General features: G+C 38.6%; 1 protein-coding gene across 10 annotated transcripts in view; it reads left to right on the top strand.

The window, feature by feature from the left end:
• Window positions 1-14,487, top strand: part of PHLDB2 (pleckstrin homology like domain family B member 2) — a 223,128-nt gene that overhangs the window by 174,941 nt on the left and 33,700 nt on the right. For 8 of the 10 annotated variants that reach the window (XM_077771906.1, XM_077771903.1, XM_077771900.1 and 5 more), the window contains 4 exons: window positions 1,147-1,275; window positions 7,084-7,239; window positions 8,127-8,237; window positions 11,353-11,442. In XM_077771906.1, coding sequence (XP_077628032.1) covers window positions 1,147-1,275; window positions 7,084-7,239; window positions 8,127-8,237; window positions 11,353-11,442 — 486 coding nt within the window. The remainder of the gene's footprint in view (window positions 1-1,146; window positions 1,276-7,083; window positions 7,240-8,126; window positions 8,238-11,352; window positions 11,443-14,487) is intronic. The other 2 variants (XM_077771902.1, XM_077771904.1) reach the window with 1 other exon arrangement.

The raw sequence follows: 14,487 nt of genomic DNA, 5'->3' as shown, positions 1-14,487 counted from the left end.
TAATGCTTAGAAGGCAGTGTTACTGCTGTCAGTGCACATAGAATGAACTAAGGTGGTGGCCGCTGTTTGTACTGAGTGTCAAGTCGTGGTAGTGCTTCATGAAGCACATCTGTGTATGGCTGAGAGAGTTACGCCAGGCCTACAATTTAGCCTTCAAGGCTTCAGAGCCTCATGAAGAGAACATGAGTTGGGAAGACAAGCACTAAACAGGTTGAAGTATTGTTTCTCGACTCAATAAGCCCAGCCCATGTAAGGCCGGGCTGTCACTGTATTACAGGGTTTGCCTGATAGACCCACATCCAGGGTCACCTTGGAGTGTGTGACTGGGAAAGGATTGCATGTTGTCTCCTCCTTTCTCTTCTGTTTTCTGACACCTGGGTGTTCTCCTTTCCTTTTTCCCATAACCCATGTTTCAAGTCTTTCTTATGTCAGTCAGTGTAGAGAAGTCTCCATCTCCACAGTAAATATGACATGTTGTTGGTGTATCTGAACTGCACGATACGCTTTCCCTGGCTGTTTTGTCAGGTTTGATTTCTCCCTTGCTCTCTCGGCCTTTGAATTCAGTGCTCTTCTTAGAATCAGATTTTCTAATTGCTTAAGCTTCGAAGTTTGCTAAAGAGCTAGACCTATTTAAGATGACAAGGGAGACAACTAGTGCATCCGGCAGACTTCTGACCTGAGAACAAAATTACAATAATTTCCAAAGCTTCCTTAACAAATGCCTTGAGTAAATTGGAGTACGACAGTACGTGAGGTAAATGTCTGGTTTCCTTTGTCTGGTTCTCTGCCAAGGGACTCTTTGGTTGGCATTTCTTTTGTTCTTTGTTGACCATTGACCAACATTGCCATTGCTTCCTTCGCTCTGTAACATGGTGACAGGAAGGAGGGAAGGAAGGAAGGACAGGGGTCATTGCCTACACCCCGTAAAGTGCGCCATGTTTTGAGAATGCAGAAACAGGACCCCCGCCTTGTCTTTACTTCACTTATACCCCTTTATCTTAGTCACTAACAAGGTATGTTTCAACATTCATAGGATATCTCATTTGTGTGTGTGTGTGTGTTTTATCCTTGGGAAATATTCACTAACGCCTGCCTCGGGTATGAAGGTAATTTCTATTCTTCTATTTTCTGATTTCTGAACTTCAGGAGAAGGTAAAGCTTGATGCTGAAAGGGAAAAACTAGAGAGGCTTCAGGAGCTTTACTCCGAGCAGAAGACCCAGCTGGACAATTGTCCTGAGTCCATGAGGGAACAATTACAACAACAACTGAAGAGGGTCAGTAGCAAACAGGAATGTGCCAGTTTTTTGTTTTTTGGTGTTTTTTTTCAATGAAGTTCCACTTACCTATGACTTCTACTTCACATAGCATAAATTTGCATACGTTCTGGTCATTAGATACTTTTTAAGTAGCAATATGCATGCTGACAATATATATTATTTCATGCTGATCAGTTAAACAATTCCTTGTCAGAACCCTTCACTAATTTATAATGCAGAACCAGTCCTGGAGTCGTTCTCCAGAACAAAAGAGAGCTATTCCTGACATATAACTGACACCAAGATTGTAGCATTTCAATCGACTGACATCTTTCCCTGCACTCTCTGCTGTATCGTGAGTACTGCTTGCCCTTGGATGTTTTTTTTTTCTCAGCTTGATGTTATGCTTTGGTCCCCAAATTATTCTATTCTCTGACTTGCTTCCTATCATCGCTCATTATTTTTTTTTCTTTCTGCTTCTTAATGACATTGAATTCATTAGCACAGCCATAGCAAACACCAAGACACAAGCTGCAGGTCAATGCCCTCAACGTCTTCTCAGAAGAGCTTCGTAATTTTTTTAAAACTTAGGGCAGCATGAGCTTTGTAGTTGCACTTGATCCTCCGATCGTTAAAGCTGTCAGTACTCACCATGAACACGCTGGTTATCCGCTGAAATGAGGCTCCTGAGGTAGATAGTTTCACAAACACTAGCAAGACCACTTAATATTTCAGAGTCTCTTTAACAACTGGGTTATTTGCTGTAAACAGCAACCCAAATAAACTGTGATCCTGGAGGGCCAGTCATGAATGGTGTGAGGCCTCGAAAGGAGTCACATAATAGTATTTTGTGCTAAGTGACTAACAATTTATGATTCCACATAAGTAGAAAAGAAGGTGAGTTTCATTCATGTTTCTGTCAGGACCTTCCTGGGAGTAGGCAAGTTGAAACGTCCGCTAAGGGAGCCACCCTTGAAAATGTTTAAGATTGCTTTTACTACAAAAATGTTTGATACCTTAGAGTATCACTAGGTTATGAAAAATTACATTTGAAACTTCAATGTATTACAGAGGTCGAAAGCGTCTTAAATAGTACCAAAGGCAGACAGGTTTGCCTGAAGCATAATGATTTTCATTTTTTAACAAAGAGTAACTCCCTTACTATATTGGATCAAAAATGTCCCAACAATGTTTCTTCCTCTTTACTCATGTTATTGTATACAGGTGAATTTGCTGGAAGAAAATAAGACTTCCTGTCCCTCAGCGTCATTAATTTTCTGGAAATCTTGTGATGAAAACGATTGGGGAAAAGAATTGTATTTGCAAAATCATTTTCATTTGCAATTTGTTTGTGTTTATGCCCGTTCACCAAAGAGACTGAGAAAAGGACTTTTGTATTTGTTTACTGTTTTTCAACTCTCCTTATTACTAAAAATTTTACACAGTGGTCCTAAGACTTTTTCTAGAGTCAGCAGCAACTTCTATATTTTGTTCTTCTCTACCTCTGGTTATCCAGCTATTGCTTGCATTCCTTACCAACATGGCTACAGATAAAAGTTGGTAGATTTTCTTAAGAACCTGAACTCAGACTGATATAAATAATGACTGCTTAATCTAGCCTCTCCAGGATAACTCATAGATTTATGTATGTTCTAAGGGTGTTGACTGCAAAGGAAGACAGGATGTTCCACTATTTCAAGGCAGAGGCCCCTTCTTCTTCCCCTCCAAGCCGAATATAAAATTCTTATTGCAGATCCCTTTCTTTGGGAGAAATAACTGGCTTGTAGTAGCTTCTGCTTACCTGTATTAAGAGGTCTACTAATTCTATTTTACAGGGATGACAGCCAGAGTAACTTCACTAGTCCCATGACCTAATCAGTAAAAAGTTCACTTATTTCATGCGAAGTCCATTCATACTAAGAAATTCCTGTGTTACCAGAGCTCATTTCCCTTCAGACTTCAAACACTTCAGAATACCACCTCATTACAAAGCTTTCCTGAAGGCATTTAAGCTAGATCCAATAAAGGTGATTTTATTACAACGAATTTCGTTAGGTGGCAAGTCATACAAAATTAAAAAAAAAAATAAACGAAAAGGAAGAACATCATTTTCTTAAACTGTATGTTGTCCCAAATACTTAAGCTGAAATTATGGAATAATTTTTTGCATACAAAACTATGGATTTATGACCAGGCTTATTACTTCTCTCTCTCTCTTTTTAATGTTTATTCACTTTTGAGAGCCCAAAAGAGAAAGAGACAGAACACGAGTTGGGAAGGGGCAGAGAGAGAAGGAGACACAGAATCTGAAGCAAGCAACAGGCTCTGAGTTGTCAGCACAGAGCCCGATGTGAGGCTTGAACCCACAAACTGTGAGATCATGACCTGAGCCAAAGTTGGCTGCTTAACCGACTCAGCCACCCAGCCACCCCGGGCTTCTTACTTCTAATTCCCTGCCTTAGAATCAGAATGCAGTTTCCATCTGAGTAGTTGTATGTCGTAGACATAGGCTCACCAGTAGAATTGTTCCTGGGATGCATTGTGGAAAAGAAAGCAGAAGTTAAAGGAGCCTTGTTTGCCCAGATTTAGTTCTACTATTAAATGGAGGAGACACCTGGCTAGGACAGTTTTCATATGCTTTTGCTGATTTACTCAACTGAATGATTGATTTCAGTCTCTTGATTTAAATATGTGTATATATTCAGTGATATCTACAATTAGGAGACCATTTTTCTCACTGGCCCTACAATCTGTTTCCTCTTTAACCTTAGACAAGTTATTCAACCTCCGTGGGCCTCCATGTCCTCATATTACGAAATGAGGAGATGGCACTAATGATTTCCATTGTCTTTTCCCAAATTCCAAAGATGTTCATTTGTTAAAGTGTTTGACTATTGGGCATAAGATGGAGAAATGTTAACAAATCCTGATCCCCACCTAAAGTTGTTTTCAAAGTTGGCCTTGAGCTGTCATGAGATTATTATTGTACCACATACCACATCTATCCTCTTCTTCTGTCCCTTTGCTAAGCAAAGAAAACATGAAGGTCTGCACATAAACTTCTGCCATATAAATTCTCAAAACAATTATAGAAAGAAGAAGGAACAGCATTGAATTTTCTTGAGTGCAGCTGTTTTATTTCCTTTCACGTCTGGCCTTTGAGCTCGCCAGCCAGTAGAGATTGGTAATATCCCTTTTAGCGAGTGAAGTTTAGTTAAAATTTTCATTCAAGTAGTCATGTCCTTGACTTTGAGCTTCCTGTATATATTACTCTCTGCTGGATTAAACTACTCCTGCCCCCAAATTCCATCCCCTGAATTCTTATTCTTATCAAAAATCTTTGCAAGCTTTTTTACCCTACCAAGTTGTTTCTCTCTTACAGTGTAAGTTTATATACACACATTCTAATTGTTTAGATAACTTGATCAGATGATTATACCAGCAGATTCTGAGTGCTAAGCTTAGCTTTAATTTTCAACCTTCCTACCCAGTGTGCTGTTATTGTCATGCAATGGTTTAAATATTTACTACAAATTAGTGGCTCTGTGACCTTCATGGGGTTAAGATAACACAAGCTGCATATTAACCAGATGTGGAGTAGGTGACTGACTGGCATAGTGTGTATATTGTGAGACATATGCCCACTTTGAATAAAGATTATTTATAACTTAAGAAATGGTTTATGAAATTATTTATCTCAGTAATCTTTAGCCACAAACTAGGCTTAATTGAAAGACCTTAAAAACTTGAGTATGTATGACCACATGGGTAAATATATCCACTGATGTATCATTTCAAGACTACAGGTATTTGGTTTCAAGACTGAATACTTGAGTTCTCTCTCAATTACTTCTGTAGTGACTGGATTTTGATCCAAATTCATTAATTCCTTGAGAAATTATAAGCATGACTTGTCTGATACACTTGAAATGACAACCAATAACTTGAAACCAAGACCACTTTCTGTTTGGCCAATTAAAATAGAAAAAAGTGCTAAGAAACACTGGATATATTTTTCAAATTGTTTTTCCTTCTCTTAAGTTTTAAGAATCCACTGAGTTGACATGATAATCTTGTTGCTATAGCGCTGCTTTGTAATTACATGGTAGCTAATAGTCCTTCTATGAATCATCCCCAGAATAAAATTCATTCCAGAAGGCAGAAACATATTATTTCATTTGATTAAAAGGCTTAATTTATCACTTACATAAAAAAAGGGGGTGGTATGTTTAAAAACTGATATAAATCTCATTTATCACATTTATTTATCCAACTTTTTGTGATGTTTTGATTAAAAAAATAAATGCCCTGGCTATTTTACCCATGTAGAATTGTAAACCATATAGCCTAGCTGCTGTTTCTTTTTTGGCCATAGATTACTTAGAAATTATATATATATATATATTTTTTTAATCTTCTATACATACCACATTTATGGTTCTGTCAAAGGTTCCAAAATTAATTTTTTTATGTAAATTGAAGAATAATTTATACAACATGCGCCAGGCTCTGCACAGACACCGATACATACATTTCTGTCTTCAGACATTTCATAGGTTAAGAAATACCCATCCTAGACCATGTGATTTTTATGATTTCTGATCTTTCTTAAATGTCCTCAACATTATTCCCAAAGTAGCAGTGCCATTTGAGTGACTCTTTGTGCCTAATGAACACTATGATTCCATTCTTTCCAGTAAAAATCTTTGTAAGCAATTTTAAGGGATTCACAGAAGCCCAGTGTAAGAATACCAACCTCAAATATTTTCAATGACTTCTCCTTTAGATAAAATTATTTGCGCATACATGCCTATATATATATATATGATAGGCCATATATTATAAATATATACATATATATGCTAGGCCATATTATATTATAATATATATACTGCATACATGCTCAAAATATATATTTATTCAGAATAATGTACATGTACTCTACCTGAATATACATTAGAGAACATTTGTTGAGAAATTGTAAAAGACAAGAAAAACTAAAAATATATACGGAGAAGGTCTAATATTTTCTTCTTATACCCCAGTGGATTGTGTCTTGTGCCACTTGGGGCACACATACCCTTCTTAGAGACCTCCAACCTGTATCTGTGCCAGATTTTGAATCTTTTTTTTTATAGTCAATAACTCTGGAGTCTTGAATTTGATCTCCATACCAAAGTCTCATTTTATTTGAAAGTTTGTGGAAAATACAATAGGAGTTTTTTCAAGAGATCATGTCACACCTTGGTCAGCAGGTAATGTTCAGTAATTTACTGAATTTTTTTATACTTTAGGATCCATTTTAAAATCACTTAATTGATTTAAAGCAAGAATTCCAACATCCAGGGCACCTGAGTGGCTCAGTCAATTAAGCATTTTGATTTCAGCTCAGGTCATGATCTCACAGTTCATGAGATCTAGTCAACGTCGGGCTCTGTGCTGACAGCGCAGAGCCTACTTGAGATTCTCTCTCTCTGTCTCTCTCTCTGTCCCTCACCTGCTCATGTTTTCTCTCTCTCTCTCTCTCTTTCAAAATAAATAAATAAACTTAAAAGAAAGGAATTCCAACATCCACAGAACAGTCTAAAACTGAGTCAAATAAATGCCCCTCTCCCACCCCACCCCCCCAGTTCCTTTCAATCCCGTTCTAATAGCCACAGCTCTGGGATTTAACTACAAAAGAGAGGATTATCATGTTCCAACCCTGGTCAGTTTAGTAATCAAAAAGGTATTTTGGACTGTTTGCTTTTACTAATTTTTTTTCTTCATGTGAAGAAGGCTGCAGCCTTTCTGGTATGTCTTGTTTTCGTTTCGTTTCCTCCAAAGGATGCCGACTTGTTGGACGTGGAGAGCAAACACTTTGAAGATCTGGAATTCCAGCAGCTTGAGCATGAGAGCCGCCTGGATGAGGAAAAGGAGAACTTGACCCAACAACTCCTGCGTGAAGTGGCTGAATATCAACGGAACATTGTCACCAGAAAGGTACTTTAGACAGGCATCATTTNAATCCTTATATCTGAACATCTTTGCGTGTTCCACCACGTATGACACTGGACAGATTGTGGAGCCTGCCATCTACATACCACGTGTCCCTCCAAGCTAGATAAACAGACCTGTGTTCTAGTTATCATTACTTGATGCTACAGGTGCATTTATGAATAGTATCTGAGTTTTTCACATAAGTGGAATCCAAGGGAGAGAACATCAGAAATTTAGATATTTGTTTTAAGTTACTTGCTTTTGCAATCCTAGTAACTAGACCAATTTCGTGAACAAAGTCTGTTTTGGAATTTTCTGTTTCCATTGCTCATAGTTCTCAAGCTACTGGTAGCTTACAACCATTAGAAATAGCCCCATGGAATGCCATGCACTTTGTTGACTCCACCCAATGCCTGCACCCAGATGTCCAGCCCAGAATTCACCTCTTGTTCCAAAACTTAGACTCACATTCCAGTGCTCTGTACTAAACCAATAAAATTGAGGGAGAAGAAGATGAAGAAGGTGTCTTCATAAGCTCTCAGTTTAAATAAGAAATTCCATTGTTATTTTTTCCATGAGGCATCTCCCAAGCTGATGTCAAAAATTCATTTATAGTCTAAAACAAGATTTCCTGTTGACTTCTGGATTCTTCAAATAGATTTTTAAATCACCTAGACTGTATTGATCTGAAGTAAAGAAAAGCCTTGAGCTTGGCACCTCAAAGAAACTACCTCCCAGTCTCTGGGTAATAACAATCACTGCCTACCACCAACGAAAATGTGGCCATGACTGATCCAGGTGTAAACACTTCCTTCCTTTTTCCAGAACGTGCTGGCACACTTTGGAATTGTCTAACATGCGTCTACATCTGATCATGTTTTCCCCTGCAGGAAAAGATTTCTGCCTTGAAAAAGCAAGCCAACCACATTGTTCAGCAGGCTCAGAGAGAGCAAGATCATTTTGTAAAAGAAAAGAATAATTTAATAATGATGTTGCAGAGAGTAAGTATTTCCTTTTCCGCATTGGTTGCGATAAAACTCAGGTGCCGACTCGGGGAAAGTTGCTTCCTTCAAAGCAAGTACCTTTTCATTGAGAACAGTGAGTTATCATTTAGAGAAGCTTCTTAATGTACATTTTATTTCATCCTCCCCATTAATAAGCTGATGATCTGCGAATAATTAACTATAATTCAAAAAGGACATTATCCTCATGCTTTTTCCACAGTGTGAAAATTCAAATGATGGAAAATATGTACATTTTCTGATCTTCTTCTTTTAAAAAAAATCATATTTTTCATCGAAGAGGCAGAACATACTCTGCTTTTTTTGCTGTTATCAAATATTTGGCTCAGCTGCTGCTGTATTTTTAACGCCAATTATTTGCATGTGGGTCTTCTGGGCAATTGCCACATTGGGCTTTGTTGGGCTTAATTAACTAGGGAGACACCCTGCCTGGGTGACAAGATCATCCTCACCAAAGGGACTATGTTCCCATCTGCCCAGCACCTAACATGGCTGAATATAAAGGGATTCTTTTGCCCAACCTGCAGCCTGATTTTCTGACATAGTCTGTGGCCTAATATCAGGTCTAAGACACCAAGAATTAACGTTAATGGGGCTAGTCTCAGAATGGAGCCATGTATCCAGGCCACTACCTAGGATGTGGCACTTGGGATCCTGAAAACATGAGACGGACCCAGAATGGGGTGCAGGAGAAAGAATGGTGGATTAAAGAATGAGGCTATACCATGGTCCCACCTAGAAGAAACATAGCTGCAGTATTCTCAGCTACTTAGCTATGTTTAGGTTGAGAAGAGAGACAAAATTGTTCCATCACATAGAATTAGAAGTTCACTCAAGGTGCCTGTGTAGCCCAGACAGACCCGTGATAGCTCCCCTCCTCCTGCTTCTTCAGCACCTACAAATCTCTGAACGGATGTGTATTTTCCATCTCTGTCTCCTGCTCCGTGAGTGAACTCTGCTTGCACTAACCTCCCGACCACCTTTTACATGTAATAGTCAAAGACACAGCTTAAATTAGTGTCATATGTACTATTTAAGTAGTTTCTGAACTTTTAGCAAAAGTAAGGGAAAAGTCCTTAAGAGATAGATTTTTTTTTAAATGGGTAATCGCAATCATAGAAATGCTACTCCCTCATTAAAATATATCAAATATAATTGTATTATAAAAATTGTGTCCTAAAGGTTATGGTTTATATTTTCCTAAATTGACCTATAGGTATCTCTCAATCTTTACAAAACATTTTTATTAATTACAACTTTTTTTAATGTTTTATTTATTTCTAGGAGAGAGAGAGAGAGACAGCATGAGCAGGGGAGGGTCAGAGAGAGGGGGAGTCACAGACTCTGAAACAGGCTCCAGGCTCTGAGCTGGCAGTCAGCACAGAGCCCGACGCGGAGCTCAAACCCACGAACTGCGAGATCATGACCTAAGTGAAAGTCGGACGCTTCCCGACTAAGCCACCCAGGCGCCCCTTTACAAAACATTGTAATGTTTATTTATTTTGAGAGAGATAGAGAGAAAAAAAAATGAGCGGGGAGGGGCTGAGAGAAAGGGAGACGCAATTCCAAAGCAGTCTCCAGGCTCTGAGCTCTCAGCACAGAGTCCGATGCAGGGCTCAAACTCATGAACCATGAGATCATGACCTGGGCTGAAGTTGAACGTTCAACTGACTGAGCCACCCAGGTGCCCCTGGATATATCTCAATTTCAGTAAAAATCCCAACAGACTCTTCTATAAAAATTAACACAAGTTGATGCTAAAATTTACGGTTGATCTGCCTTATTTATGGAGTCCATATTTGTGACTTTGCTGGCTCACTAAGATTTATTTGTAGCCCCCAAATCAATACTTGTCTTACAGTTCATTGATGGATGTGTGCAGAGTGGTGACAATTTGTAATCAGTTGGCATACACCATCCCAGCTTTGAGGATTTCAGCTGAGGTTGAACAAAGCAATACTCTGCCTTTGTGTTCCGTAGTGTTTTTTTGGTGGGCAATTTCATGCTGTTTTCACATATTTTGTGCTTGTTTGTTGATTTTGCTATTTAAAATACCCCCGAGCATAGTGCTAATGTACTGTCTAATGTTCCTAAGGGCAGGAAGATTGTGATGTGCCTTAAGGAAAAAAAAAATGCATTTGTTAAATGAGCTTCATTCAAGCATGAATTATAGTGCCGTTAGCTGTGAGTTAAGTGGTTAGTAATCAACAATATATATTAAATAAGACGCCTTTGAACATAAACACACATAAAGCAAAATTATGTACTGGTCAGTTGATGAAATTTTACCAGAAGCCCAGTAACCCAACTCTGTCTTTTCCATAAGAACAATGGTTCAGTATTTACTAATTCAGTGTTCATGACAATTTGTATAGAGCATAAGAATTACAAGTAATGAGAAGCAACTCTGTACGAAAATGCCAAGGGCATAGAATAGCCAGAATAACTTTGAACAAGAACCAAGTGGGAGGATTTATACTATTTGATTTCAAGGTCATCTCTAAAGCTAGAGTACTTAAAGTGATGTGGTACTGACACATAGCCAGACATACAGATCAATGGAAGCAAGCAGAAGATCCAGAAATAGACCCACACATATACTGTCTATTGATTTTTGACAAAGGCTCCAAGATAATCCAGTGGAGAAAGGAAAGTCTTTCTAACAAACAGTGCTGGAACAACTGGGTAAACATGGGGGAAAAAAAGAACCCTAACACATCTGTCCTCACACCATGCATATAAATGAACTCAAGGCCAATTGGAGCCTTCAACATAAAAATTAAAGTGATAAGAGGAAAAAATGTAGGACTGCAAGTATACTTCCCTGGCCTTGGGATAAGCACAGGTTTCTTAAAGAGGGAATGACAGAAGACTTATACCTAGAATATATTAAAAGCTCCTACAACTCAATAATGATGAATAAACACTCAATAAATAACATTAAAAAAAAAAACAGACAAAAGAACTGAATACAAACACTTCACCAAAGAAGATATATGAAGAGACAGTAAGTCACATGAAGAAATGCTTGCTGTCATTAGTCATCAGGGAAATCTAAGATTGACTAAACTTAGTAGATTTTGTGTTCTCTCAGGAAAAGGAAAATCTTTGTAATTTGGAAAAGAAATACTCCAGCCTCTCTGGGGGAAAAGGGTTTCCCGTCAACCCCAGTACTCTAAAAGAGGTAAGCCATGATTTTACATGTCTACTCGTAATACCTTAGAAATCAAGAGATGTGCCTCAGTTTTATGTGATCAGCTAAATAGGAAAACATTCACTTAAGTAACTTAGAAAGCATTCAGCGTTTTGATGGTTTCCCTGCCTTTTATTTATGCTTTGAGGATTTCAGGGATTATCTTTGTGTCCAATGCAGATGCACTGTGTGTGTGTGCATGTGCGTGTGCATGTGCGTGCGTGTATGTGTGTGTATAGAATATGCATGACAGTGACATTGTGGGTTAATGTGGAGTTTCAAACAAGTTGGAATCTAAACCGAGACTAGTTTTTTTTTTTTTAACGTTTATTCATTTTTTGAGAGAGAGAGACAGAGTGTGAGTAGGGGAAGGGCAGAGAGAGAAGGAGACACAGAATCTGAACCAGGCTCCAGGCTGCGAGCTATCAGCATAAAGCTGGATGCAGGGCTCGAACTCATGAACCATAAGATCATGACCTGGCCGAAGTCAGACGCTTAACCAACTGAGCCTCCCGGGTGCTCCTAAACCAAGACTAGTCTTAAATTATCTTCTCTGCAATTTTCTTTTTCAGTTCCTCCTCTTTCTTACTTTATATCTCTTTCTCCTAAGTCTGATAACACCTAAAAATGCCTCTGCATACTTGAGAAGATAGTCTGGTTTCTTCCTTCTCTCTGTCTCCTCCCCTCCCCCCCCCACACACAATGTTGTTTCTGCTATTTCCCTCCTTAAATTAGAAAATCCTATTTACATGAAGCTACACACACTTTTTATTCCAAACATCCTTCTTTCGGAAATATCTTATGGAGCTACACTATTACAATGGGGGACTATTTTAAGTCTAATTTGGAAAGTTATAACCCTGACTGAGAAAGAAAATAGTTGTTATTTTTTTAGCATAGCTGACACACCATGCTACGTTAATTTCAGGTGTCCAGTACAGTTTTTCAGCAAGTTGGCATATTATGCTATGTCCACCACAAGTGGTGCTATCATCTGTTCCAATACAAAATAAGTTTCTCTGTATTTATTTTTTCCAAAAAGCTAAAGAAAACAAGTTGCTTCTGTATAAAAATTTGTGTAAGAACCAAAAAACTACTTTATTTATTAAATATCTATTTAAAAGGCAGCAGAGCTAAGACTTCCTACATAGGGCGTACTGTGGGGGGGGGAGGGGTATATGAAGTAAATGCTTATCACATAATAAGTATGAATGATGTGTATCTCAGAAGCAGTTTGAACTATTTCCACAAGAGCTTTATTAGATGATTCAGTTTTATAGTTTCCCTCCATTATTCAGAACACAGAACTGGCAGATTCAGTGAACAAAGGTAATAGTGGTTGGAGTGGGGTAGAATGAGAGAATGTCAGCGAGGCGGGCAGGGACCAGCTCGTGTGAGGCATGTTAAAGAAATATGGCGTATCGTATGTGGCTGGGAAGTCACTGAGCGAGTGGTATTAAGCAGGGAAATGACCTTATTTGATGTCCACTTGTTAAGTATCACTCTGGGCTGCTCTACTGGGTTCTGAGGAGTCGGAGGAGAAGTGGAAGAACCAGGAAGGAGGTGACTGCAGACGTGTAAGCTGGAAATGCTGGTGGCTTGTCGTCACACAATGGCAGAAAGATGGAGAGAATCAGCTGGATGTGGATATATATTCTGGAGCAGAGTTCACAGTTCTTGCTGATATATTGGATATGAGGATGAAGTAAATTAAGGGAGGTATTGGGAATGATGCCATTTTTCCAGTTTGAATAATGAGCTGGATGGTGAGGACCTTTTCCTGAGGTAATGAAGACAGGGAAAAGCATAGGTTAAAAGGGGAGAAGTGCAGTTTGATTCTGGACATACTGAGTTTGAGGCGCTGTGGCATCCAAATGAATTAGATAGGCTCTTCGGTCTTTCTACCTCTTCGTATAATAATAAAATCTTTCCTTTTCCGTTGATGAATTGTTCTTTTTCTCTGCAGATTTCCTGGTGCCCAAAACCCATTTGGCTTGTTGATGTTTTGTACGTCTCCAGTTCTGTGTTTGTTGAGTAGCTGTGTTCTCTTTCATGGACTGAGACTTGATTCACGGGAATTTTGAATTTCTTCCTTTCTGCCCCTCTCTCTCTCACTGTTTCCGTCCCTCACTCTCTCTATTTTTTTAAGGAGTGATTAACTTATATCTAACTCTTTTAAAACAAGTCCCACTTTTGATGAATGGCATATGAGTTAGGTCCTATGGTCCATGACATGTGAAGAATCAAATCTTGGTTTTGAAGGGCTGCACTGTCAACTAAGGAAAAGAATAATTGAAAAGTGGTGACTCTTCATTCTCATTCGTTATCAAATAGAAAGTAAAATCTAAAAACCCAGTGATCAACTTCCTTTCTTCAATTTAATCTTATGAAACTTTACATGGTATCTATTGCTGTGAAATGCAAGACTATACTCAGCAGCATTTTTGAACCCTACAGTTTTATAAAATAGTCAACTTTAGCTTTCTCAAATTGCCGTAATTATGAATTCTCAGTAAAACCTTGCTTTCCAGCCTGAAATTTTGCTTCCCCAGAACCATGATATCTTGCCTATCCTGGAGCCACTATTTTAAAGGATTGAGGGGCTAATAGAAGAACCCAAGTGTCAAATTTAACTCAATTTTACTTTTAAAAGAGACGTACTCTTCTGTATTCGCCATTCTGTTTTTTCCTACTGTTTTGTTGGTGTGGTGAAAATCATGATTGGTCTGTACAATTATTTTCCATGAAAATTTATAAGCGCCTTTTCCTCAAATATAAATTGAGGAGTTTTGATTTTTGCAGGTTTTGACTCACAGACATTTTCTCTAAGCCGAAGCTCGAACTGAATCATTAAACTTCAAAGTCCATGAGCAATTCTCTGTCCTGCGGTAGAGTGGAGAGTTGGGGAAGCCACTTTGAATTGAAATAGCCTCGAGCTACAACTCCACCTTAGGGTGTGTGTGTGTGTGTGTGTGTGTGTGTGTGTGTGTGTGTGTGCGTGTGTACACATTTGTCTTGCTAGGGAAGGCTCATGAG

This window comes from Crocuta crocuta, unplaced genomic scaffold (genome assembly GCF_008692635.1).
Source record: "Crocuta crocuta isolate KB4526 unplaced genomic scaffold, BGI_CrCroc_1.0 scaffold56, whole genome shotgun sequence".
Lineage (NCBI taxonomy): Eukaryota > Metazoa > Chordata > Mammalia > Carnivora > Hyaenidae > Crocuta > Crocuta crocuta.
Note: the sequence above shows the minus strand (reverse complement) of the source record. Positions and strands in the feature narration are given on the sequence as shown.